Here is a 26,869-nt window from a genome sequence, read left to right on the forward strand (position 1 = left end):
CTGTAAGACTCACACAGGCTGTGACAGGGAGCCTGGCATTGTAGTGCAGAGCTGCAGCCAGACAAAGGATATTAGAAACCCTGTGATCCTGTTCCTGAGACAGGCGAGAAGTGAAAGCCTGTTTGGAAAAGATTCCAGGCTGGAGATGGAGACTAAATTCAGTCTAAATCATATAAATCAGCAGCAGCACATGCAATAGGCTTAGAGATGACAGTGAGAAGAGAGAGAGCACGAGAGCTGGAGAGTCTCTAGGAGTCAAGGGCTGTTTGGATTTTATTTTATTTTTTAAAAGCATGAAGATAAAGCATGCTTGTGCTGCAAGGGGAAGGAATGAAAGGAGAATGTGATATAAAGAAGGAGAAGGCAGATGGGGGCAATAGAGATGAGAAAAGAGGACACAGTGAGGCTGCTGGGACAAGCAGAAGGGCTGGAGGCCACTGATGAGGCCACTGCCTCTGCAGCAGGAGCAGAGAGCCAGGCAGGATGCAAAGAAAAGCAAGTGGGGGTAGAGGAAGATCATGTCTTAAAGTCTCTCATGGGAGATATCAATGCAACCCTGTGCGAAAATGTCTCTCCAGTGAAGGCAGGAGACGGCAGGGTTTGAGAAGTGAGTCAAGGGCTGCAAAAAGGCAGCTGGGCTTGCAGCTGGGAGGGCTGGCAAACCTGGCAAACGTGAGTACACATTAGGAAGATGGCAGAACAGAAGGAGGTAAAAAAGCACTCATAGTGTGGAGGAAGGAAAAGAAAAAAGAAAAAGAAAGAGGAGGTTTAAAGCTTAAGAGATAAGTCATTGTCTCAGAAGAGGTATCAAGGCTATCCAGAAAGCCTCAGAGGGCAGGAATAAGGGCTTGATCAGCAAAGCAAGTGAGGCCTTAGAGGCCTGGAAGTCTAGGGATAAAGTCTGTTCTGCCAAAAGCTGAACTGAGATAGGCCTTGCAAAAGAAATTAATTCAATTGGGGGGTTTCCCTTAGTCATATAAATAAAGGGGGAACCATACAGCAGTGAGCATGTCTAGCTTGAAGACGTTACAAGCTAGGCATAGCCCAAATCAGAATACCTTGTCTCAGTTTTCAGTAGGACTAAGAAGATTGAGTGCCAAAGTAAAGGCCAGGTGGCTAATGAGAAAACAAAGACTACATCCAAGGTGGAAGAAAAATCAAAAGAGCTTCAAGTGCTGGAACTAGGTGATCTGGGTTGCTTGGATTCAAGGATTTTAAAAGAATTAGCTCATGAACTATTACACCTCTTGTGCCATCTCAACCAACTTAGTTTATCAGCAGGTAGTTTATCAGCAAAGATAATGTGGCTTTGCCAGGCAGCTGCAGTGGAGGACCACTTCCCTTGGCCCTGCTGGCTACCTTATGGAAATATTTGGCTCGTGATTTGAGGTGGAAATCCCACCTGCAGAGAGGCTACACAGACAAGCAACCTGCAAACAAAGACAAGGGAGTTAATCCAGCTCTTTGAAGTCGCTGTCAGACTGAGGAAGATCGTGGAATTTATGCACGAATATGTACAGATGACCATTCCTCCTAAGCACCGATTCTTTTATCAGCCACACTCATTGACTGCTGGAGCCTGCCAGGAAACGGAGGTACCACTTATCCGTGTCACACTCTCCCTCTGTGTCTCACACAGGCACAGAGCAGGAAGAAGTCCTCACTTCACCCCATCCTTCTGGTGTGTGATCTGCCTCTCAGGAGGGCAGGGTGTGAATGAGGGAGAGGCTAGCAGTGTTAAAGGAGCGGCTGTGTGCTGCAGATCGCCCCCTCGCACAGCGGGCTGTGCCAGGAAATACCGATAGAGACAATGCAGCTTTTGCTGCGAGCGCCGGGGTATGTGGGGTACACACTCCAAGAGCCCTCACCGCGTTTCTGCCAGGCCCGAGCTCAGCCACAAGGTCAGGGACAGTGCATGGGAGGTCCCTGGGGCCACGCAGAAACAGGGCTACTTTATGAGAGCCCAGAAACTTTTTGGGCAGAAATTTTTCTGTGGATATTTTTTTTTTTTTTGCCTCGGCAAAAACAATGCCATGGGGGCGATTGCAGCCTCTTCCCAATTTTTGAGGTAAGGTGCCTTCTGCACATGGGAAGGAGAGCATATGGCCCACTGTGTTTATTTCTCAGCCAGGATTCTTTCAGGCTTGGAAAATTACATGCTGCTTGCTGAGGAGCAACGCAAGTGCCAAGTTGGAATTTCTAAAAATGAAGGAGATATCATTTATCACAGCACAGAGAAAAGGATCTGAAAGACGCCCTTAAGTGTGGAAAAAAACCCCTTTTGTTTATGCTCAAACAAAACAACCAAGGGGAAATTTAACAAATTTCACCTAGAGTAAAAAAAAAAAAAAAAAAAAAAATCTCTGCAGTCATCCACAGGAGACTTCAGGCAGCTTCTGCCAGGCGTGAGCTACAGCCAGGCTCTGCGAAATACCTCAACAACCAGCTAACTCCATGGGGTACAAGGTGATAATGTGGTACAGGCTCGAGCCATTAGAAGGAAAGGGGCTGCCTGGTAATGGTGAGTGTTAGCTGCTAGAGAGCTCCATTAAAGCATCTATTTCTTATACTTTTGCTTTTTCCAAGCCCCACATTTTTCCCTGTGTGTGCTTAGAAGCTTTTCTTTCTCTTATAGCATTTATTTTTATTGTGTCATTTTCCCTCTGTTCTCCCTTTTCATTGGCCCTGTGTGACTGTTTGTTTAAACCATTTGCCTGCTTTCATCTTCCATTTTTCTTCTCTCCCTCTTCCCGGGGGCTCTCTAGCCGTGATTATCCTTACGCTTCACATTAGCTTTCCTCCCTCCTGCTCCAGGATGGGTTTGAAGGGGGCATTGATTAAAGCTAAAACCTTTGGCAGGACAATTTCTATCCGGCTTCAGGGCCCAGCGGCCCCCGTGAGCTCAGCTTTCACTCCGCTTTGCTCCAGGACCGGCTTCTGAAGTCCCAGGAAATTTGCCAAGGCAGAGTTGAGCTGGCATCAAGAGGGCAAGTTGCAGCTCCTCTGGAGTGGCTGATTTGTACCTTGTAAACCCCTCAGCTACGGTAGAATGCAGCAGGGATGTGGTGTGGAAAAGCTATGGCGTGGGCTGGTTTTTCAGCTCCCTCCTTTCTGCCTTTTGCTCCCTGAAGGTTGCCTCTTGCTTTCAGAGTGGTAGGGCACGCTGTGGAAGGCCGTGATGGCACAGCTTCACGCAGCAGTCTTTGAGGGGAGTAATTACAACCTCCATGATGTGCCTAAAATATGAAGTTGGGCACTTCAGCATTTCTTCGAATCCTCACCCTCCTTCCTTCCCTGCCACCAGCCCTGCATGGCTGCAGAGATGGTACCAAGAGGCCAGTTAGGGGCTGGCTTTGCCACGCATCAGCAGCCCCTCAGACCTCTTGCCCTGAAACAGAAATGCCAGGTGGCTGTTCCATACTCCTGAGGGAGGGGATCTGCTCCTGGGAGTAACCTCTGAGTAACTGATGCGCTGTAAAACCGCACCCAGCTTTGCCTCACAGAAACTTGCCTGTGCAGCCGTTCCCTCTGCAGGTCAAATTAGTGGCCTGATTAACCCCATCAGTTCACTCCTGCAAGCAAATGATGTCAAGTGTCGCTTTGTTTTCACTGGACCATGAACACTGGTACAAAGGGCTCAAGAGCAGGTGAGAGTGCGGAGCAGGAGGGTTCGTTCCTGTTGCAGAGGCTGGGTGGGAGCACCAGAAGCTGCCTCACAGACCTGCCAGAGTCACAGGGCCTCTGTGCCAACTCAGGTCTCAGCTCCTCTAGGCTGACTGGTAGCCCAGTCACTAGTCCCCGCTATACACAACATGTATAGGGAACATCCATGGAGCTTTGCCAAGGAGCACGAGGTTCACATGCCATAGGGGATGGAGCAGGTACTGGGTGATAACCACAGCCTTGCAAGAGGGCTCTGTTTGATCCACAACTTGTAACTCACTAAAGAAAATGAGAATAGCTCGTCTTCATTTTACACTTCACAAATATTTTTATATTTGTACACTTATTTCTCCTTTTTTTTTTTTTTAAGATATGAATGTAAAGAGGCTATTTTGGTTTGAATTTGGGCCGATCTGCTTTCGTCTTCTCCCAAAAATAATAAGACCAATAAAAATTGCAATTACAAGGAAACTAGTTATTTGAGAAAAATGAATACTTCTCCCTCAGTGCACAAACCCAACCACTGTATCGTTACGCTCCATACCATGGTCCTAGCTGGTGAAACTGAGGATAAACAAGACTGAAAAGCAGGAGTGATTTCCCTTGCAAAGGTTTCTTTTTTGGGGGGAAGGGAGAAAACTGCCAGGGCTGTTATTTGCAAAAGAGGAAATGAGCCTGGTTTAATTAGGCTGGTTGAAGTTCAGTGGTGTTCTGTTGAGACGCTGCATTCCAAATCCCAGCGGCAATGCTCAGGGTTTGTGGAGTTAAACCCTTGTGCTGGAGCAAAAGTGGGTGCATGGGGAAGCAGCCGGTAAAACCACAGCCCCTTCTGCCTTGCAGGCTTTGAGATGAACTTCTGCCAGTCTTTAGCTCTTATACGGTTTTAGAGGAACAGTTGCCCATTTTGGAGCCCTTTGTTACCTACTTCATCACCAGAAACGAAGACATTAGAAAATTCCTAGAAGAAAACAAAAATACACAGAAGTAACAGCCTGACAGACCCTGTTTGTTCTGTGGTCAGAATAAACTGTATCGAAAACACAGGGAGGGGAGATGCAGACGAAGGGAGGTGAAAGGAAAACAAATTGGCTGCATGCAGAGGTCTGGTGTCAAACATCAGAGGGATCTTGTTTGCTCAGATACTGTATGAAAGACCATGGCAACCGGGGCTTGGGGAGAGAGGAGAGGTTTGCAGCCCCTCCCTGAGGCTGGATGACAGAGGAAATAGGTGAAGCAATCCGCTCTGCAGAGCCTGCTGCCGGAGCTGGAGTTGTGAACCGGCATATTCTGTCCCTCTATCCTGTACTCTGGCTCTTTCGAGGTAAAAAAACCCAACCAGAAGTCTGAAATGAGTGGATTTGTAATTCCCTTAGTCTGCTGGATGGTACCATTCTGAGAAAGGTGGCTTTGCTGTGGGCAGTCTGATTTAGAGGGAGGATTAAGATCCCTGCCAGACACAATAAGTACCAACATTACCAGGAATTCTGCAGAAATATTTCTGGGGGAGTACAGGAATGTGCTTTTGGGCTGCCCTGGAAACACTGGGTAGAGATGATACTTTACTGTGACATAGTGTATGGAAATGGAGTCATAATTTTGATCCCATTAATAGGTTGGAGACCCCCCATTCTTAACATACAGACATACAGACACACAGGCAGTGCCTAAGAGCAGTAGTGCCTCTCTGCCTGGCAGCAGTGTGGTGCAAGCAGGAGAGTGGCCTCTGCAGCAGCTCAGAGCTTTGCAGAGGTGAGGGCAGACAGTGCTGTTCTATCTGGTATGTCACAGGCCATTCCATCACACCACTGTGTTGTCTTTATCCAGAAAGGCTGTCGTCCTTGAAGACATCAAAATGTGGACATCTGCCATTTCTGATGGGTAATGGAGTCATAGTGTAAAAATGCAATGCTTCTTTCTGATTTGAATCTCTTTTCAGCTTCCAGCCCTTCTATCTGTTTTTGCCTTCTTCACTGGATAAAAGAGCTCTTTAAGGGATTTCTTCCCTCATGAAGGTATTTTTATACACCATGGTCAAAGTATCTCTCAGTTCTCTTTGTGGTAAGCTAAATGGATTGAGCTCTTTAAGTCACTCTCTGGCAGACACTTTCTGCCTCAAATCATTTTTGTGTCTTCTTTTCTGCTCTGACTGTAAAATGTAGATGTCTGATTGTATACATTTTTCTAGTATCATTCTTCTAATGCAGTATGCAGGATAAACCACCTTCCTGGCTTCTACTTGCTCTTCCGCTCTTTGTATATTCGAGGATCCCATCCATTCACACACCACAGAACGGCACAGGGAATTATGTCTGCTCGTCTGTTCCGCACATTTAGACCTTGCTCTCCAGTCTGTGTTTCCCTCAGCGTTTTGGGAAACACTTTGTTCCCAGATGTGAAATTTCTGCCAGTAGTTGCCTGGAACAGCCCCCTTTTCCCTGGGGTGCCACTTTGCCCCCCCTGGCCTTCAGCAGGAGCAGAGCTGCCTCCTCCAGATCCCAGGGCTCTGACCCTGAGGCACAGAGGGCTGATGAGTAGGCTTGGCTGCCCTGCCTGTATGTCACATACATACCCTACCTGCACCCAGCTGCCCAGCTCTCAGAGCATCAGCTGGTGGTCGTTCTGCTTGTTCTGGAAGAAAATTGTGTGATAGCTTTTAGCTGTAGTTGGGAGATTGAATGACATGTGGAAGGAATAAATTGCTGCATGGTAAGGAAGAGGCATGTAGGATCTGAGACAAAGAGGAAAAGATCCTTTCCGCTCCCCTTTGTTCTCTTTTTAAAGTCACTTGTGTTTACTGTGCAGAACTGTATACATATATGCACACATATCACTCTGAACTCCTGTGGAGTATCCTGTCACTCCTGTAGAGCCCTGGAAATACACTGGGAGGACACAGGATTTATCATCCTGTTGCTTAACTAAGGATCGGATTATCCAGAGGGGCAACTCCTATGCGGGCATTAAGTAAGCAGCCAGATTCCTACAAAAGTTCATCATCCTCGGTGCTCTGCAGCTATACAAACCAGAGGTGTTACGCTGACCATTTAGAAACTGTGGCTCTTTTTTTGGCTCTGCGAACAGCACCTTGGCTTTTTCAATACCCAATTTTGCTCCCAGGGGCCGAGCACTTGATTCTGCCACTGGGCTACCTTAAAAGTGGGTGGCTGAGGCTGCAGGGGCAGGAGGGCTCCCAGGAGGCTTATTTGAAGTTGCTCTGTGGCACAGCTGAGGGGGCTTGGCACCATCCCCACTTCATGTAACCAATCTCTTGCTTGCCCCTTGGTGAGGACCTGGCGGAAGAGCTGCAGCATCGCTGCTCCCGGCTGGAGCTCCTGTGACTCTGTTATCACCAGGGAGCTGTTTACAGCCTGCAAGCAGCATACAGTGGCTTTGGGTGGTCTTAAAAAGACCCAGAGTGAGAAATCAGAAGTCACACTGTACCACCTTCCCAGATGTAACAGGCTGAGAATACAGCCTGTGTTTCCCGTTCCAGGACATCTTGTTGCTCTCTGCCTGTGCCCCCACAGGGCACCCCTGTATCCACATGCACACAAGGACCGGGCCCTGGGGGAAGGAGCTAGGCTGTCCCCTCGCTGCTGCGGATCCTCGCAAGTCACAGGGTGAGTCAGGCTGTGGGAATGAGCCACTGGAGACCAGCGCAGGCAGCAGCAGGGGTGATGTACAGCCAGAGGCTGGGTAGCCGTGGTGCTAGTGGGGGCATCTGGAGAGGGAAGGAAGAGGCAGCAGTGCCAGTTGGTGGAGAAAGGAAAATGCAGAGGCTGGGCAGAGGGTGTAGGAATGAGAAAGGAAAGGTAGGGAATGAGGAGGAGAAGCGGGAAGTCTAGGGGCTGGAAGGCTCGGGGTGCAGTAGGAGTGGATAGGGGAGCTGGCAGGCAGAGCAGGAGCAAAGAGTGGTGTCAGTGAAGCTTGGATTAGTTTGGTTTTGAAGCTCTGTAACTGTGTAAGTGCTGCACTTAGCCTGAGTTGCTTGACTCGGTGCTCGGCTCCTGTGGTGAGGCTGCATCTCAGCTGTGGTTTGTAAGAGGCAGCCGTGTAGATCACCAATTCCCTGCCACACAGCCAACCACCAGGTTTCATCTCCATGCCCTTGGACATTAACAACAGCAGTGCCAGGCTACAGAGATAAACGTCTTGGGAAGGAGCTCTGCTCCCGGGTGCTAGGGAGCATTTTCCTACCTATGGAGACCTTTAGCCTGGGCTATGCTCTTATTTTCAGGGCACACAACCCAGGACTGCTCCCGGTGATGTCAGCAGGGCTTTTCATCATCAGTTGGGAAGAGCTTTTGCTAAAAAAAAAAGGAGGGGAAATATTCCATGTGGGAGGGTGATCTAGATGAAGGAGACCTGGCTTTAAACCTGTTATTAAAACCAGAAACAGCAAGTTTTTGTGATGGGTAGGTAAACTTGTGTACCCCAAAATTACTAAACACACAGCATTGGAAGTAACACTTTTGTGCTAATCCTCGTATTTCCTTCGGCTGCTGCACAGCATGTGGGGCTCACGTCAGATGGTGGGGCTCCTTTCAAAGCTTTCTTCCTTTTTAAACTCTGGAATTAATTTATAACATAATCCAGTAGAGAATGGAGTGCTTTTACTGCTGGGTGAGTGTGTCCCTCAGCCATACCCGGGTGTGCATTAAGAGCCAGGACAGTAGTTCTGTAAGGAGATTTTTTTTGAAGGCAATTCAAAGATTACTTGGGCCGCAGCCCCAAAGGCAGCTGTGCACTGAGGCTTGCAGAGGAAGCTCTGAGGGATGTCACTTCACAGCATGCCCTTTGGCTCCCAGGTTTTTTCCCCCTTTTTTTTTTTTTTTTTTTTTTCCCTCCTACTGCAGCAAAGGCTCCATTATTTGGCAGCATGGCATTGCTTTTGTCTATAAATGGAAGCGGTTGGCCCGTCTCCCAGTATAACACAAGATAGTCCTGTGTATCAGTTATGCAATCGGTAGCTTGATGACTTCATCAGAAGTCGGGGGAGGGCCAGGGGGTGGTAGGCAAAAGCCTTTGCCATCAGCTCTGCTGGAGACAGCTGATGTCTGTGTGTTTCCCCCCACAGCAAAGAAAGCAGGAGCTCAGCGGCAGGGGTGGGTGAAAGGGCTCAGTGCGGGAGGAGCTGAGGGGTCCTCAGCAGCTGTGATTCCCTGACCCCAGCTTGGGGCAGCCCTCGCCCTTAGGACACTGCAGGGGCCATGCTTGACCAGGTTGTAAAGTGCGAAGTGCAGCACGAGTTGGGAGTGGAGAAAAGGAAAGAGGAGCAGGGAGGGGAACTTTCGAACCAGGGCAGATGTTAAAAGGGGAAAGAACCTAAATATCGGAGAGCTGCCTTTCAAAAAGCAGAGAGCCCTTCAGGGAATATCTGTGCAAAGCAGAGATGTGGACAAATTGTGTTTTGTTATTTCCTCAGAAGAAGGGTCCTTGAAAACCTGACCTTCGTGCAGAAAGGCCGATCCTAATTTCCCAAGCTACATGCAAGCATTGATTTTAACCCTTTCACTGACTGGGCCGGGGTGGGTGCCGCAAAGATCGCTTTCCCGCACGTTCCAAATCGCACAATAATTGACCTCGCTCAAACCCGCCCACGAAGCAGGCGTCCAATCCAAACCTCGCTCTGGCGGGCTTTGCACAGAGGAGGCTAAAGCGATGCAGGTCAAGTTGGTGTTTTTAAATGAGTGCCCACCCCAGTTCATCAATCAAAGAGGTTTCGAGGGCTCTTCACACGCGGGAGAGCACCTGAGGCAGGGAGCGGTCCCGGCTTGGCCCCGGGGAGGCTCCGGCCCCGCTCCGGCCGGGCCGGGCCGCGGGCGGGCAGCGACACCTGCCGGTGTCCCCGGGTGATCCCGGCCCTCCGCCGGAACAAGGGTTGGGATTCCCCCCCTCGGCCTTCCGTCTATCCCTAAAAGGCCAGCAAATTGGATGAAGAACACGAAGGGAAAGCGGGGGTGGGTGCAGGAGGAAGGGGGAGGAATCTTGTGCTGCTTCCTGCCGGCCACGCACGTCGGTCCGGTGCTGCGGGATGGAAATCTCGAATGAACACAATAACGTGGTGCAATTCTGGGGTTCTGGGGCAATATAAGGAGGATTAACGCTGCCAGCTCATTGTGTGCACCCAACACCTTGGCTTCTCAATCCGGAGGACTGTTTTAAATTGTTGTTATGAGAACTGTTTTAAATCGTTGTTGTGAAGAGAGGGAAGGGGAAAGGAAGAGAAAATGTACTTGTCTCCATAAGAAGGGAGAAAAAGTTTAGAAAAACGTGACTCGGAAGTTACATGTCCTGCATGGAAAAAAAAAAAAAAACACAAAACTTGGCACACAACTTAATTATTTCATTATAGATGAATTATATAGTGCACTTGCTTTACCTGAGGGGCTTTAAACTCCAGGAGAAAAGAAGAACCTGTTCCCTGTGGGGAGCAGCCCATGGTCAAAAGCCACGTGCATCTTTCCAAGGACCCACTTCCTCCAAGCTCCATGCTTCATCCACAGACTCAGTGCTTCCCCCAATTTAATGAGCTGTCACTTCTCTTGCCTGTGGAGCACCCCAAGTAACAAGGCCTTCTCTCTCTCTTTTGCACAGGAGCACCAAGTGGGATTGTCGCGCACCACAGGGCCGATGCAGCCTTCTGTACCACCAGGCTCCAGTGTGGTCACGGGCACGAGCTCTGGGGGTCCCTTCCTGGGGAGCCAGCCTCAGGCAGCCATCATGAAGCAGATGCTGATAGAGCAGAGGGCCCAGCTCCACGTAATAGAGCAGCAGAAACAGCAGTTTCTCCGAGAGCAAAGGCAGCAGCAGCAGCAGCAGATCCTGGCAGAGCAGGTACAGTATCCATCTGTCTCAAATACCAGCTGGTATGAGAATGTGAGTGCTACAGACAACACCAGCCCTTCCTTGTAGTAATTCCTTCCTTTAGTAATTATCTCTCTGTGGCTCCTATTGTGGTATTTCAGCAATGGTTGTTAAAGAAGGGGCATCTGTCTCAGTCCTACCACTAGCTTGGCAAATATTACCTGTATTCCCAGTGGTGGACTTGGCAGTTGCATGGGATTTTAGGCAGTGGGAAAGTTAACTCTTAGCCTGGCGTCTCGCGGTGAGTTTACTCCAACAGAAGCAGACTGCAGACTAAGCTGCCTTTCCCCCAGCTCTGAGTGTGGTCTTGCACTGGCAAAATCTGTGTACAGCTGCAGTGATGTGGGACAAAGAACAGATGTGGGTTAAAAGTAGCCTTAGCAAAGATAAAGTTTGTTCATTAACCTGGTTTATTGCATGCCAGTACAAGCAGTTAGGTTAGCACAAAGGAGAGATGGCAGCAAGGGGAGATCCAGAGACTGGAGTGGGAGAACAATAAAACCACCTCTCGCAGTGGCAATGTGGAGGACCTGCATTGGACCCTATCACCTGGCTTCCTGAGCTCTTGAACTTTGCAATATGGATGTTAAATTACCCAGTCAGAATGGTGATGTATGCTTAATTCAGCTGTAGTTTTAAAGCAGCCTAGGAGAGAGTCAGTGAAAAGTCACACTGTTGAGTTCCTATAAGATCATACCCAAAAATGAAGTTGCAGTCCCCTAGTGTTACCTAGATAATATTCTGATAGGTCAGCAGTTGCCTGAAGCTTGGCTTCTCCTGTCTTGCTGGGGAAACATGGCTTAAGACCATGTGGTCAGCTTTAATCCGTATTAGAACTTGTGCACGCTGTGCAACCACAGAAATACTGACTGTGTTCTCCTCTTCTCTTGTTGCTCCTGAGAAACAGAAAAATTTACTCTCAATGAACAGGAAGGGTGCTCCTAGAAATATTTAGGATATAGATGCATGAATTATTTCAAGGGTGAACAAGTGCATAAGAGTGAGAATGCAGTAATGCATCATGGGTTGGGCCAATTCATGTGCATAAAGCTGAGAGCCAGTCAGTGACTTGGCATAAGAAGGCAAGCCCAAAAGTGTTAAAAAGCCACAAGGCTGATGCTGTCAAGTGTGTTGGCAGAGATGAAAGGTGGAAAAGTCACAGTCCTCAGGCTCCTAGATTTTGGGTGGTGTGTGCCTAACAAGATTCCCTTTTTCTTTTTGACAGTCTGTAACACATACTTATGAATGCAGGGATTAGTACTTCCTTCTTTCCCACCTTTGCCGTTTTCTTACCTTTGTTACACATCCTTAGTTTTGGACATAGTATTTGTATGGCTGCAGATGATGCTGCAAGACATGTCCTTTTAATAAATGCTTAGTTGAGCATACCATAGCATCCAAAAGCTCTTCTAAACTCTCTCTGCTTTTATAATCAGCCTTTGATTGTGTTTTACAGTATTCATGAGTATTCATAGAAAACAACCACAGAGGAGCAGTATGGTCTGGATCAAGGGAGGGATACGTTTTGCAATCAGCTGCTCCCCAAATATCATTCACTGAAGCACAAGACAAAATGTGCTTTTGTAGACACTTCTGGTTTGCCTCAGGAATGGTCCTAGGCTGCAGTGCTTGGGTTGGGATGCAATACTCCTTGCAGCTGACTGTTTTGAGTGCAGAGGTGAGGGAAAGTCTTGTACCAGGAACACAAACCTCTAGACCTTGGCAGGAATGAGGGAAGGAAAGTGTGTGTGGCTACAGCTGCCCTTAGACCTCGGTGAGCAACGTTAGTCCATATCTCTCCCTCTCCTTTCTGCCTGACAACAGTGAAGTTCATGCTGTAGAGGTCAGGATGAAGTGGCTGTCAGTAAGGAGAGATGTTGTCAGCTCAGTGCTTGTTCCTTTTTGAACCAAAAGGAGTCTGCGTGCTGAGTAGCCCAAGTGCTCTCAGGAGGACTCTTCAGATGACTCTGCTTGTCTCTCCAGAACAACTCACCAGATAAGAACTGCTGCAGTTCTGCTGCAGTACTTTTGCCACCAGCCCCGTTCTCATCTCACTAATTAATTAATCATCTCTTCCTTTTCTGCTTTCTTTCCCTCCTTCATTTTCAGCAGTTGCAGCAGCAGTCACATTTGCCTCGGCAGCATCTGCAGCAACAGCGAAGCCCGTATCCAGTGCAACAGGTCAACCAGTTCCAAGGTAAAAATCAAATTATTTTTCCTAATCTGGAGTCAATATATGCCCCCCCACCCCCCCATAGCAGGGGCGTGAAACCTCGTGCGTTTTGTGAAGACCAGGGTTTAGGCAGTGTGCCAGAAGAGGAAGACAGGATGTTGCACTCGCCACATATTTTACCAAAGCGGAATGCCCAGCTTTGTGTCTTCAGTTAGGTTTGTAATTTCCTTTCTGCTCCCTTCAGTAAAAGCTGCATTTTTTTTTTATGCCTCTTTGACATCTGGACATCAGGGATTCATTGATGGATTTGTCTTGTTTGCCTCCACTCTTATAATGCATTTTTTTTTTCAGCTAGCATTTTTCACTGTATCTTGGTCTTACCCCTCCTAATTTCCCACTTTTATATAATTTGATGAGCAGAGAATTTCAGAGAGGGCATCCTTATCTGGAGAAGTGACTGATCAATGTCAGGTGTGGGAAACACAGTGAAATACCTGAGACGTAAATAGAGATTTTTTAAATTATCTCAAAAAAAGGAAGGACTATTTTTATGTGCTCGCAAGTAACTGAAGAATGTAAGTGCAATAATTTTGGCTTGGGAAAAGAAGTTAATTCTGAGATTTTTAGGTGCAAAGCATCATCTGAATGTCTTCACTAACCATGGTTTCTCAACAGACATGAAATGAACACACCCTTGCACTCTACATTCATGATAGTGTCATGTAACAGCAATAGTTCTGGTTCCCAGGACATGAACAGGCAGCCACACCTGCTGATATATATCAGGGTGGCTTCTTCTAATTGCCTTCTCATTTTTATCTTTGGCAGCATAAGTTCTGCGTGAAATTATTTTTTCCCCAGTAATTCATTTGCAAAATCAGAAAATGTGTGTGCACTGCCACACGCTGAGATGCATATGTACAATCTTTCTGCATTAATATGTCTTTGAAACCTTTCCTTTGTATGTATTATTTAAAAGAAATGGAGAAGGGAGTTTAGGCTAATCTGACAGAGCAAGGAATTAATTTTCATAAATGAGCTAATTTAAGTAGCTCACCATTTTTTCCTATTCAGTCACATGAATGTAATCCAGTGCAGTAGGTTATGTGTAAATGAGGCCAGAAGGTGGCCCAAAATCTTAAAATCTGTTGCATCTCTCTTTTAACTACTCCTTGTCTGATCTCCTGTCTCTTACACCAAGCATAGTAGTTAACAAAAGTAGTATGTGAACCCACTTGCTGTTAGTGGCTCCTTTGGAGCTTTTCAACTGCCATTTTTGATTAAAAACTAGCTAAAGATGCATTAAGACTTCAACACGATCTGTATCTTAAGCACTTGCTGGAGTCATCTTAAAAAGAGACTGTTTCTAATCATTGAAGGAGATGATCTAAATTAAGAAAAATCAAGGGGACCCCAGTGCCAATCATTAAGAAAGTGGTTTGACATCAGGGCTAAAGTAGAAGCTGCTGCTACATGTGCCCTGTTCAAGTGTGATCCAGATGGTCTCTCTTCATGCTACAAAATGTTTCATTTATCTATATGCTGGAGCTAAAAGCATCCTGCAGAAGCTTATCATGCTGGAGCAAAAGGGAGATGAATCCTCTGCATTATGTGCACCACTCTAGAAATGGCACTTCCTTTATCCAGACCCATTTCTCATGGAAACCAAGCCAACATAAATAACAGGGACCAGTATCCTCCACTCTCCATGGACGTTCAGGTATGTTGTCTGCCACTGAGGGACAACAAATAGGGGCTTACTTAAGAACATTCACATTCTCTTGTACAGTTCTGAACTTTTAAAGCAACCATTTTATGTTTATACCTGGCATTTAATAACATTCAAGCCGGGAGCAATCGTGTGCCTCATACACGCTGAGCTTCACCTGCAGAGTATTGTATTTAGTTCAGTATGGTAGTGACTCAAACCTACAGTGAACCCATGGCATAATCCAAGCTCCAGGTAATTGTTTTTAAATAAAGGTAGTAAACACAGAAGCCTATTGGCTTCCCAGAAACCAATAGCTCCCCGCTACCCCTGAAAGGAAGATGCAAGCATGGTTCAGTTATCTGCCGTGGTGTGGAATTTAACAAGGTTAGGATTTTCTGGTTTCCCATCACTGGCCTAAGGTGAAGTAAAATGTGCTTATAGTATTGATTCACTAATACACTCTCTCTGCTTTAAATGCCCACAAACCCCCAATTTTTCTTCTTTCCATAGACTTAATCAGTAGCAATGCTATAGAAAATCCATTCATTTATGCCTCCCGAGCTATTAAAAAATTGATTGGCCTTCTGAGCCTGACATTTCCATTTTCAAGGCTTACCTTTGAGAGACAATGGAGGTATTTAAAAGAGAGCTTTAAATGGTAAACTGAAGTTCACTTGCTTTGCTGCTGCTGAAGACGACCAGTGGAAGCTTTTCCATTTGCTTGCTAGAAGCTGAATTAGGTGTAGCTGAAGAGGGTAAGTGCTACTGAATCACAGGGCAGATGCAACTTTAAAGTCTTAGGGACTATTTATTTTTTTATGGAGGAGGGTGCACATTGTAGTGGATCCTGGGGAGAAAAAGTACACACAAAAAAAGAAAGGCTCACATTTACTTTTTACAAGGGACTTTGACTCTCAAATCACTTTTTAAAAATTTAATCCCTGGTCCTAACAAAGTAAGAGAAAAGCCTGTTTTAGCCCTGCAGCTCCTGTGGCCATCAGGCTTAGATACTTGATTATGTTATTACCAGGGAGGCAACCCTGTCTGTAATCATGTATTAAACATGCAGTCGTGTTCCCTCGATTGTTCAAGAATCTGAAGTCATGAATCCCTTTGGGTACGCATCCCAAAATTGTCCTAATTGAGAATTACTTAGTGAGTAAATCATTGGCCCTTTAACCTTGCCAGCCTCATTTTAGGCCTGAAGGGAAATTAGGTTGGAATGGAATTCTCTACTGAGCAGTGTCCCGCTTCTCCAATTGAATACACAACACGATCAGCGATTCCTGTTTAGGAACAACACTGGAACTGTGTTGGCTCTCACCTTCCAATTGGAGAGGGAATTTGGCAGGTCAGGACAGAGGCTGCAGCCAAGGTGAGGTGGGGAACATGTAGCCTCTGAAAGGCAGTAAACATTAGGCAGCAAGCACATCTCCCAAGGATGGGTAACCTTCTGGCTCTCTGCTCTCAACCTTCACATGAAAAGTTGTTTTATTTTCTCGGAAAGCACAGCAATCTGAAATACTACTGTGTTGCAAAAGGGACCTACAGATTTCTCTCTTATGCGTGTTAATCAAGATTTACAGGGTTGTGCCTTTTTTCTTACCTTCCTCCCTTTTTGGTGTAGGTTCACCCCAGGACATAGCAGCTGTGAGAAACCAAGCAGCGCTCCAGAACATGAGGACGTCCCGAATGATGGCCCAGAACGCGAGCATGATGGCAATGGGTCCCTCCCAGAACCCGAGCACGCTGCCCACGACTGCGGGCCAGTCGGATTTGGGCATGGCTCCTTACAGCAACGCTTCCTCCAGCCAGCCGGGAATGTACAGTATGAGCACAGGGATGAGCCAAATGTTGCAGCACCCAAACCAAAGCGGCATAAACATGGCACATAACGCAAGCCAGGGGACAAGGCAGCCTGCCTCCGGACAAGCGGTGGGAATGGTTGGCAGTTTTGGTCAGAACATGCTGGTAAACTCTGCTCTTCCCCAGCATCAGCAGCAGATGAAAGGACCCGTGGGCCAGGTCTTACCAAGGCCGCAAGCACCACGACTTCAAAACCTGATGGGGACTGTCCCTCAGGGAACGCAGAACTGGCAGCAGCGAGGCTTGCAAGGCATACCTGGAAGGACTAGCGGTGAAATGGGGCCCTTCAATAACGGCACCACGTACACGATGCAGCCTGGGCAGCCGCGGCTGTCCAAGCAACACTTCCCACAGGGGCTTAATCAGACAGTTGTGGACACAAGTGGGACGGTAAGAGCCCTGAACCCGGCGCTGGGGAGACAGCTGCTGCAACCACTACCTGGGCAGCAGGCAGCCAGCCAGGCCAGGCCCATGGTGATGCCAGCAATCAACCAAGGGGTCCCCACCATGTCAGGCTTCAGCCAGCCCCCGACGCAGCAGATGCCAGGTGGTAACTTTGCTCAGAGCGGCCAAGGCCAAGCATACGAGAGGAATCCCACTCAGGACATACCTTACAACTACAGCAGTGAGGGAGCAGGGGGGTCATTCTCCAGTTTAGCAGAGGGCGCAGACCTCGTGGACTCCATCATTAAGAGCGGACCAGGGGATGAGTGGATACAAGAACTTGATGAGTTGTTTGGAAACCCCCAGTGAATGGGCTTGTACAGTCTGGAGCTTTGGTTGTTACATCTGAAAAAGAAAAGAGAGAGTTGGATGTTCTCCCCATCCCTGGATGGTGGTTGTTGTTTTGTTTGAATTGGTTTGGTTTGGGGTTGTTTTGTTTTCTTTTGTTTTCAGTTGTGCAAACTGAGCTGATCTGTAGCCAACCTTGGAAGATTCAGGGGACGATGACAACATTGGCATCTCAAGGCATTCTACCAGGCAACGTCTGCTGTGTGGCATTGCCCACTCTGCGTCTGTGTGAGGCAGAGTGGGGAAACTGGAGAAGCCAGGCGATGCCTCTGGTTGGGAAAATTTGTTCTTTCTCCTCTTCCAATGAGGTTTCGTTGCACAGTAGTATGGGGTGGTCCCAGTGTCTCCCACCTGATAAAACTGTGAACACTGCAGCTTTCAGGGGAGCAGATGAAAAGCCTGGAGCAAAGCCCACAGATGTCCATGGGCAATCGCACAAGCCCTGGTCAGAAATGGGCTTCACCCCGGGGGTAGGCAGGTCTTGGTGAGCCATGGCCAGGCCCATGGGCCAGCTCTGGGCTGTCGTAAAGCAACGTGCAGCACTCACGTGACAAACCTAAACAAATCATAGAGAGGTCACCATTTTCACTGCAGAGAGATAAAACTCCAGTACGAGCGCAAGAGAACATAAATTTGTCAGTGTTGTGAGGACAGTTTGATTATGGGACTGCTGCTGGAGAGAGCTTAGGTGGGTGGGTTAACTTAATGAGCTGCTTAGTCCCCTTGGGACTTGCAATAGTGCTTCCCTGTCAGAGCACTTTGGCATGTACCTGCTGCTTGGGGGTGTTGAAAGGGCTAAGAGGTACCAAGAGACATCAGCATAGGCCCTGAGCAAGTCCCTCCCTCTCCTTCCTTCCCAGTATGTTCTCAGTTCACTTCCCTCCCCTCCTGTCCTTAAATGTAAAGCAAGGTGAGCTGGCTGCAATTTTTTTCGGGTGAGCCACAAAGGAGCAGGCAGGGGATGAGAAAACAGGCATGAGAAAATGTACAGTGAGAGTCTGGCACACAGATAGGAGTTTCTCTTCCTTACTTGAAAAGTGCAAGTTTAGCAGGTAGTAAAACCCCGGGGTGTCTGGGCTCTCAATGGGCTATGTTCAGTTTTAAAGAGATCTTTGGTCTAATCTCTCTGTTTTGCTGGAATAAAACTCAATGCAGCTTTTGAAGAACAGGAGACAGTGAAGGACTACTGTCAAGACCGTTCATGAATGGGTAAAATAATTGATATTACAAACATGGGCTCTGCCCAACTAAGGTTTTATGTGATACCAATGTATCACTATCTCCACTGCGTAGACCAGTGCTGACCAGCACTGTAATGAAGTTGTGATACATCTCGCACAGTATCAAGTCACCAGCCATTCTGAATGTGTAAAGCAGCAGATCCCAAGCTGCAGTCAGAGGCTGAGGAAAGGTGTTCGCCCAAACCTCGAATCTTTTTAGTGTTTTCAGCTGAGAGCTGCTTATCAGGTTATATATATAGTGGTGCATAAAAAATGTTAATGTGATCCAGAGTCCAGAACTTTTGGCACCCTCTGACATAGTGGTGGCCCTCACAGCCATCAGCTGTGCTCTGCAGCAAAAGTGTTCAACTACCAGTGCCACCTCTCCAGCTACTGATTACCTCCTTGTGTGCTGCTTCCCTTGGGCCCGGCAGTGGCAAGTGCTGAGCCGCTGAAATCCACGGAGGCTGAGGGCACTGGCACTTTGCAGTTTCACATCCTGCCTTTCCCCGTGGAGCACAGATATGCATCACAATAAAGAGTGGGAGCAAATGGGCCTGGAACTATCTCTGCGCCCCATTGGGTTCCCGTTTGCACAGTATCCCCTTGTAGGGCTTTCCTAGAGGAAGGGAATTACCTGTTTTAAACGCTATGCTATCAGCAGGACAAGCTGCATTTTTTAATGTGCTCAAGGTGAGCTGTCAGTCCAGCTTGCTCCGGCTGCTAAATTGTTTTAAAACAGCTTTAGGTGCATCTCTTTTAGCTAACCCCTTTTTAAAGCAAAAGGACCAATTCCAGTTCCTGTTGAAGACCATCAAGGTTTGGCTGTCTCTTGCTTCAGCAAGGAGCCAGATTGGGCCCTAATTCAGTGTAAGGGAGCACCAGCCTACGTTTTTAGTCTATCTTGGGAATGGAAAGGAGGGGCAAACATTGAGAGAAACAGTAACCAGGGTGCTGTGCCTGTGTGTGTGTGTCAGGCACACATCTGCCCAGCCCTGTGTGATGGAGTTGTGACAGGGTGGGGAGCCATCCCCAGCCTGCTGGGTGGGGGGCAACACTGGGATTGTCACGGCATCCTTCCTTGGGTGCCACAGCTGGGAAGGGAGGGTTTAGAAACACACAACCACCATGTGGCAGCCAAATGCAAGTCCCTGTGCATCAGGAAGAGTCAGGCTATGGTGAATAAATGGTGATGAAGACAAGTCTCTATTGTCTTTGTAAAGCTTCCTCCAAATACTCCATACTGGGATCAAGTACTAGAGAGTAGATTTTATTCGATTTGGGATTGTTTTGTTTTTTTTTTCTTCTTTCTTCCTATGGTGCTGATGTATATGTAATGTTAAAAAAAATTTATTTGTAAATATGTTTTTACAATTCTACAGATATCACTGGGTCTACTGCCTGTAAAATATATACATATAAATATATATATATATACTGTTTGTTTAAAATAGAGTATTTTTATTTCATTCCTTAACTCATCCTTACTGCAGTGATATTGCACTTCAGATGACGTCTAATTACTAATTTGTACTGTATCCCTGACAGCAACTTGCTCCATTTTATTCAGATTTTTCTAGTTTTCTGGTTTTACTTTGTACATTAAGCATTGCTTATTTCCTTTTAAGACCTGTACAGAGCTCTGAAAATGTAGAGAAAGACCTGATGTTAACATACCACTTTTAAAGAAAAAGAAACAAAACAAACAAAAAAAACCAACCAAACAAAAAAAGAAACCCAAATAAAAGATGGTTATCTGACTCATATACGTGGTGTATATGGATCATCTCTTGCCCCATTCCTGCGCCTCGATGAGTGATCTTCCAAGGAGGGGAAGGAAGCTGGATGCAGGCAGGCACGTGTGAATCCCTGCATCCCAGGCAGCCCTGCCAGGCTGCCCCCAACAGCTTGTCCCTATCCCTGTGGCAGCAGAGCCACGGACTGCTGTAATGAGCTGCTGGTCAGGGACTGCTTCCCCGCCTTCTGCTGTGCTTTCGGGCCATGGTGCCCCTTTCCCAGGCAAGGTGAGCTACCGAAACCTCCTGTGCTCTGAGGTGAGGCCTGTGCTCAGGCAGATGCTGTGTGGCAGTCGGTCCGTAATTGGGTCCGTTAAATGTGGCAGCTCCGAACTTTTGTGTTTACTGTGTGTAAGGAGCAAAACTGGGGTGCAGGAAAGTGCTCTCAGAGGAGGAGACAAGATGGAGACCCTAGGATTTGGGAGTCCTGTGGCTGAAATTTGAGGAGATGAGATAGGGTGGAAGAAGTGAGGTGTGGTGTTGGATATGGAAGTTGGAGGAAAGAGGTGAGGAAACTGGGGAAGCGTGAAGACACATACTTAGATTAGTTCCCTGTCACCTACTGCTACTACAGTGTGAGAATTGTGTCATCAGAAGCCTTTTGGAACATGGATGTGGACTTGTTGAATGTGTATGACCTGTTCAAGGTAAGCATGTCATGTAGCCAGCCTTCCAGGCTTTGACACCACTTTGCACGCGTTTCCAGCCTGTGGGGGAGTCATGAGGGATCAGACACCAGACCTCTGTTCAGGATGCCAGTGTGGCTTGGCTCCACGTAGAGCCTTAAAGGTGAGGTTCCCCTTCTCTCCTTAATGCCAGTCCAAGACATTTATCATTCTAGATATGGATAAGGAAGAACAAAGAAGGAGACTGGCCAAAGAAGGAGAGCAGCTTGCTGGAGTGTGCCCCTCAAGCATGCGCTTGCTGAGAAGAGATGCTTTCAGCAAGAGGCCCCCAGGTACCAACTGGCTTTGAGGCTGCAGTGGGGACCATCATCATTTCTGATCGTGACTGACAGGTGAACATTCACAACAGGAACATTTGCTCATCAACTCACATCAAGTGCATGCTGAAATATGCATCCTGGTACCGACTCCTCCACCAGCAGGCAGGAAACAGTGTGCTTCTTACCACAGTCATACCAAAGACTGATACTTTCAGCATCCATCTGTTAGAGGTGTGTTTTGATTTTAATTATAGATGAGTCGGTCTTTAACACTTTTCCATCACAGACATTCTGCCCTGGCTTACTGGGGACAAAGCTGTGACCCAGCAGACAGGTGGCATCCTCCACTCCAGGCCTAATTCTGCCCTCTCATTAGCTGGTGGAGCTCCTAGAATGTTAGGTTCATGTTTATCCCTTTGCACTCTGGCTTTGTGTTGCTGGATAATGTTTTGCAGCCTCACACCTGTCTATTTTGACATGTGAAATTTTCCCTGTGTGTGAAAGCAGTTTCTCTCTTTCTGTGAAAGTGGAGGTGAGGAGAGGGAAGCTGTCTATAAACATACCAAAGAACTACAACAGGTAAGCTTGGAATGGTATAAATTCAGAGGCAAAGAAAGACCTATTTAAACACAGTAATGACCTTTGGGTCTCTTCCCATCTGTATTTCAAGTCTGTTACATGGTTTGGACCTTTGTTTTGGTTCTGGAGACAGCAATTCTTGCAGCCTGTGACTGACTGAAGGCATCACTGGCAGGTGGGCAGGTAGATTTTCCATACTTCAGCCCATAAAAAGAAAGTTAACGGAAGAATTCCTGATGATTTATGTGGCTGTTAAATCTGGCCCTGTTGTACTTTCTCCCTGGAGCTAAGTGATGGAGAGCTGCCCTTTCTGTAGCTGTGTCAGCTCCAGCCTGTTCACCATCATGATCTGTCCTTTTTCCCTTCATAGCCACTGTTGGACCCAAGTCTTGCACCTTTGTACTTGTTTAATATTTCAAATGCCATTTCAGTCTTTGATACGTGCAGGCATTAAGTTGTGTCTTTTTATCATGAGATAACTTTGTAGAATCACAGAATGATTTGGGCTGGAAGGGACCTTAAGACCATCTCATTCCAAACCCCTCCTCTCGATGTGTCCATACATGTCTGTTTTCTTCATATGAAAGGTTATTGTGGACCTGACAGACCTCTCAATTATTTTGTGGTTAGGTTATCAGCCTCAGTATACTATTAGAAAGCTTCTGTGTCTTCTTTTTGTCTGGGCTGGCTCTCCTCTTCAGAACTATGACGTCGTGGCTACAGCCTGCCTTCAGGAGGCTTTCTGTGAGGACTGGGAGGGCCCCACTTCTACAAGAAGAGTGTTTGAGCATGTGTTGAACTGTAAACATGCATAATATCAAAAGTCCTCTGCAGAAACACAGGGCCAAGTGCAGCTTTAAGTGTTTTCCTGAGAAAGCAGTGTTTCCATGTATGCTTATACAGCAGTGGCATTGGATTTACTTGGGGAACAGGGTCCTCCCAGCAGCATATTGCATGGAATCGTGTTTCTGCATTTGGCACTGCTGGGGGAAAGGAAGAGGAGTGGAGGGAGACTACAGAGGCACTGGCAAAGCTGAATGACACTGGGTAAGATGCCTGTGGTGCCAGTTGCAACTAAATTACTTAGGGAATTATTGGGTTTAGTTTTCTGTAATTTGTTTAGAGATTGCAATACTGTACCAGGGAAAGAGAACATTTAATTGCAAATGTAGATGTGACATGACATTCTGCCTTACTGACTTTTTCAAGAGTGTAGGGAAAGGAGAAAGTGTAAACAGCTCAGGAAAAACATGCATTTTACATTGCAACTGGCTGTTAGTAAAGAGCTCTGATGCTTTATTCACATGCAGCTTATCATCTTCTTGGTGTCCAGGGAAGGCATCCATGTTAAGTATTTATTTATTTCTTAAAAAGACAGCCAGTCTTCAGAGCAATTTACGGACTTTCTTCATAATGCTGAAGTCCAGGTATTCATCCAGAAAGCTGTTAACAATCCCAGCTGCACTCAGGGCTATCAAACAAATTAGAACTATCAAATTCAAATGAAAACCTGTTAACCTAGAAGTGGAAAGCAGAAAAACGCTGTTATAAGCTGTACATGGTATATTACGGTGAAACTCTTTGTCCACAAAAGTTAGGAAGAGGTGTGTGGAAACAAAAAGGATCACTGCTGCAACACTAGCTTGAGGTGTTTTAGGAATAAACCATGACTTTTCACATGACACACATGACTTTGGCTGTTGGGCAGATACCCAATTCTATCAGGCAAATACCCTCTGCTGAGCTGAGAAGTCTGCTACTGGTTATCACTTTGACTTGGAGATGGATTTTTGGATGAGAAAGGAAGAGCCTGAGTATCCCACTAAACTGCCTAAAGACTTGATACAAGTAGCCTTTCTGGACAAGCCATGTCTAGATGCAGATTTGAAAATGATAAAGTATGGGATTTTCTCAGTTTCAAGAGAGCATGAGGGAAGTCTTTTGCTTAGCCCTAGTTGTAACCACTTCTTTGGGCATGCACTCTAGGTTTGTGGTTATAACTAGCAGGCCTGTGGTCAGTGATTAGGACTGAGATTCAGGGTGAAGAGTAATTACTTTCTTGCTACTAAGGCTGCTGGAGGCTTGTTGTATGTTTTGGGGCCAGGTTGTGCATGCCTGCCTTGTGCTGACCTATTGCTAACTGAGGCTCCCGCTGGAGGTTAGCAGCAGGCAGGCCTTGGGAGCAAAGCCATTTTCCAGGGCTGCCAGGCTGGCTCTCAGCACCCTCTGTTTGATGCAAAGAAATCAGTCTCACCAACATGTGAAGCTCTGCCTAACAGTGAAGCCAGCCACAGCTTTATGGCTTCCTTGAGAGGCTGAATTTATTGTTTTAAGAGTACTGAAGTAAAACATAGGAAAGATCTCTTGAACAAAATACTTTTTTGTTTGTTGATTAAAAAAAAATCCATTATGCTCTCCTTCTTCATTTATTTACATGTCTGTTCCCCAAACTTCCTTAGCAGTTGCAACTCTTCTGGCTGCTGTTCATTTCACGATTCGAATGATTGCATCTCTTATTGGGAGATACAAAACTATCTCCATATATTTCCTCTGGAAAACATAGCCTCCCCCTTCTCTCAAGCAGCAGCTCTTCCAAAGTGGATAAAGGATCAGTGGAGCTGTAGCGAAGGAGAAATGGTAACCTCAGTATACAAGCTATGGAAAATAACCCCATAGGACAGCCTTTTACTGCTGCCAGATTATTCACTACTAAATAATCTGATTGTTTTCTGTCTTCCTCCAGAAGACATTGCAAGTCTTTTAATTTTTTGAAAAGCATATATCTTGCTATTTTCTTCTTATGACCGATAATGGGTGGTGGAAGAGAGCCTTAGGTCAGCACATAGAAGGTGGTGCAGTGGCTTCAGTGAAACCAGAAATAAACTATGTGTTTCAGTGTTTATAGTGGAGGGTTTGCCAGTGTGCGTATTTGTTAAAGCAGAATTCATATCAGGAGGTGCTGTGCACTAAACATTTATTAACATATTCTTATCTGAAGCCACGTTCTCTTATCTGTTTGGTGAAGGTTCATCAGCCTACAAGGCCAGATAGTTTGCTTCCTTTAGTGCAACTTGTATGGCTGGAGACAAGGTCTTACTGTGACAAACCAAAGAAAAATGCGAACAGTAGACAGGCAGGCACAGTGCAAGCCTGGCATGAGCAGACTCCCACCCCGATGAGATGCAAAAACGGCTTCTGTTTCCAGTCCTCTCCGAGTCTGGTTGTCAGTTATGCCCAGTCCAAAGCAGGTGCCCACAAGGTGAGCATCAAACCTTTTGTCTCTCCTGACCTGTAGCACATGCTCATCTTAACCCAGGCTTCTGCTGTAACACCCATCCCTCTTCCCCAAGAGTTTCTCCTTCAAACCTGTTGTTGACATTTTACACATGTTGCATTTGATTTTAATCACTTTTCACTCCCAGTCCTTGGCTCTCAGCCCAGCTTCAGACCACTGCCTGGAGCTGGTAGCCTGCGTTCAGCTGGTAACTCCTTACCTTCCTTTCACGGATGGGATGCAATCGTAGAAGTACTTGTAGCGGGCAAACACGTACAACACACCCAGAAAGGAAGCTAATTCTGGGAAACGAAAGATTAACAGGGTGGGATAAACAGAAAACTGAAGTTGAGGATGGCAGTTTCACCACTTTAGTTATGTTTTCCAGTTGTATTAGCTCTGGGCATTTTCATAGCTGTCAATACACTGGGGAGTTATCTTGGGAAAGAATCATTCAGAAGATATATATATATATTCCTAAACACTCACTGCAGGAGGCTCTTGGTATGGGTTTACAGATAAGGTGAATATAGGACTGTCAAAAAAATCTAAAGGAATTCCCTGAAAAGGAGAACTCAGGAACTGACAGGAATTTGTATCCTCCCTGGTTTGGTGGTTATCCCAGAGATAGGATGGGGGTTGGAGCACTGCGACTTGACCTGGCGCTGTTATTTCATATTGTTATGGCAGTCCATGCTAAAGGGGAGTGTTTGTTTTGGAAAGAGAATCTTATTTATGTTGTTAATAAGCTGCTTTGCATTTATATAGCATCTTTTATCCAAAGACATGAGAGAAAGCTGTAGTGAAGTTAGCTTCTGACCTCCCTGAGGGAAGAGTATAAAGTCACCTCCATTTGAGAGATGGAGCAGGTTATGGAGGTCAGCTGTGTTATCCAGGACTAGGCAGTGCCTGTTAATTTTGTATCTTCAAACTCTGTGTGTGTGTATTACAGAGGACAGCTTTCACTGTGTTCTGGACTAACTCATGTAAACATACCTGTGGGAGATAACTAAAAGTTTACTTAAAGGGGAGTTTATAATCATCCTTCATTTCTTACATGTGGCAGCACTTGTGTTGCTGGTTAGCACCTGTGATTTTTTTTGGCTTAAGTGGTGCTTCTTTGGATTTACAGTGGATTTACAATGGAGATGGGACTTCTGTCTGTAAGAGAGCTCCAAACTAAAATGATTGTTCTGGAGCAAATACAGAAAATGGAGAAGTTGTTCAGGAAGGAGAGGAGTGATGGGCATGAGGTAGTTATCCTTTACCAGCCCACAGACTTCATGCTTCTAAAACATTAGTTGGGAAAGGGTTAATAAAGCAGAATGCAAAAGTTAGGCTCTGTCACAAGTTCTAGCTCTATGAGAGACCACCTCCCCATCACTGTTAGGAGATTTCACGGACCGACCTTGCAAAGTCCAACAGAGTGAGAGGTATGAAAGTTCTGTGGTGTCTGAATTCAGAACATTTGGCAAAAAATGCCCCTGTGCTACGTGCCTGAGAAAACACAGTAGGTTTTTGTGAGTCCACACTACATACCAGAAGATGATGCTGCTGTGACTGAGCTTCAGTGCTCAGTGCTATGTCCCACTGCAAGCAGATGAGTCACAGCCCAGTGGTGGTGTCTCTCATCGGGGATGTAAAACCACAAAGGTTTTTTGGCTTGAGCTCTGTCTCCAACAGACAGGCATGAGTGCTCTGACCTGAGCCTTTTCAGGCTGCTTCCCCCCAAAGGACGGCAGCTATGCCTGATGTTCTGTGAGAACTGTCCCATAATGTGCAAGTAACTGTTGGCAGGGAGCATCTGGAAGCTGATTTTCTGAATGATGCACCCTGAAAATCCACGGAACGTACGGTAAATATGTTGTACTAGCTCCTTGATTTGCAGAGAGAAGTGAACGCTGGTGGGACTACATGAAATGCCATGACTAAGTGGGGATTTCAGTGCCACTGAGCAGTCTTCTAGGAAGGCTGTGCTAAAG

At 46.5% G+C, this 26,869-nt stretch overlaps 2 protein-coding genes across 2 annotated transcripts in view; one reads left to right on the plus strand and one right to left on the minus strand.

Moving 5' to 3' along the window:
• The window catches only part of MAML3 (mastermind like transcriptional coactivator 3), a 239,372-nt gene extending 220,179 nt beyond the window's left edge, over positions 1 to 19,193 (plus strand). The window contains exons 3-5 of the mRNA XM_027885725.1: positions 10,261 to 10,500; positions 12,640 to 12,727; positions 16,042 to 19,193. Of these exons, the coding sequence (XP_027741526.1) occupies positions 10,261 to 10,500; positions 12,640 to 12,727; positions 16,042 to 17,033 (1,320 nt within the window). The 3' untranslated portion in view covers positions 17,034 to 19,193. The remainder of the gene's footprint in view (positions 1 to 10,260; positions 10,501 to 12,639; positions 12,728 to 16,041) is intronic.
• Positions 19,194 to 22,717: 3,524 nt separating this feature from the next.
• Positions 22,718 to 26,869, minus strand: part of MGST2 (microsomal glutathione S-transferase 2) — an 11,830-nt gene continuing 7,678 nt past the window's right edge. Inside the window, exons 4-5 of the mRNA XM_027885707.1 lie at positions 25,108 to 25,189; positions 22,718 to 23,131 (exon numbers count right to left, since the gene is read on the minus strand). Of these exons, the coding sequence (XP_027741508.1) occupies positions 22,999 to 23,131; positions 25,108 to 25,189 (215 nt within the window). The 3' untranslated portion in view covers positions 22,718 to 22,998. The remainder of the gene's footprint in view (positions 23,132 to 25,107; positions 25,190 to 26,869) is intronic.

Source organism: Empidonax traillii, unplaced genomic scaffold, assembly GCF_003031625.1.
Source record: "Empidonax traillii isolate 1590-97213 ecotype Southwest subspecies unplaced genomic scaffold, ASM303162v1 scaffold170:size2694500, whole genome shotgun sequence".
Lineage (NCBI taxonomy): Eukaryota > Metazoa > Chordata > Aves > Passeriformes > Tyrannidae > Empidonax > Empidonax traillii.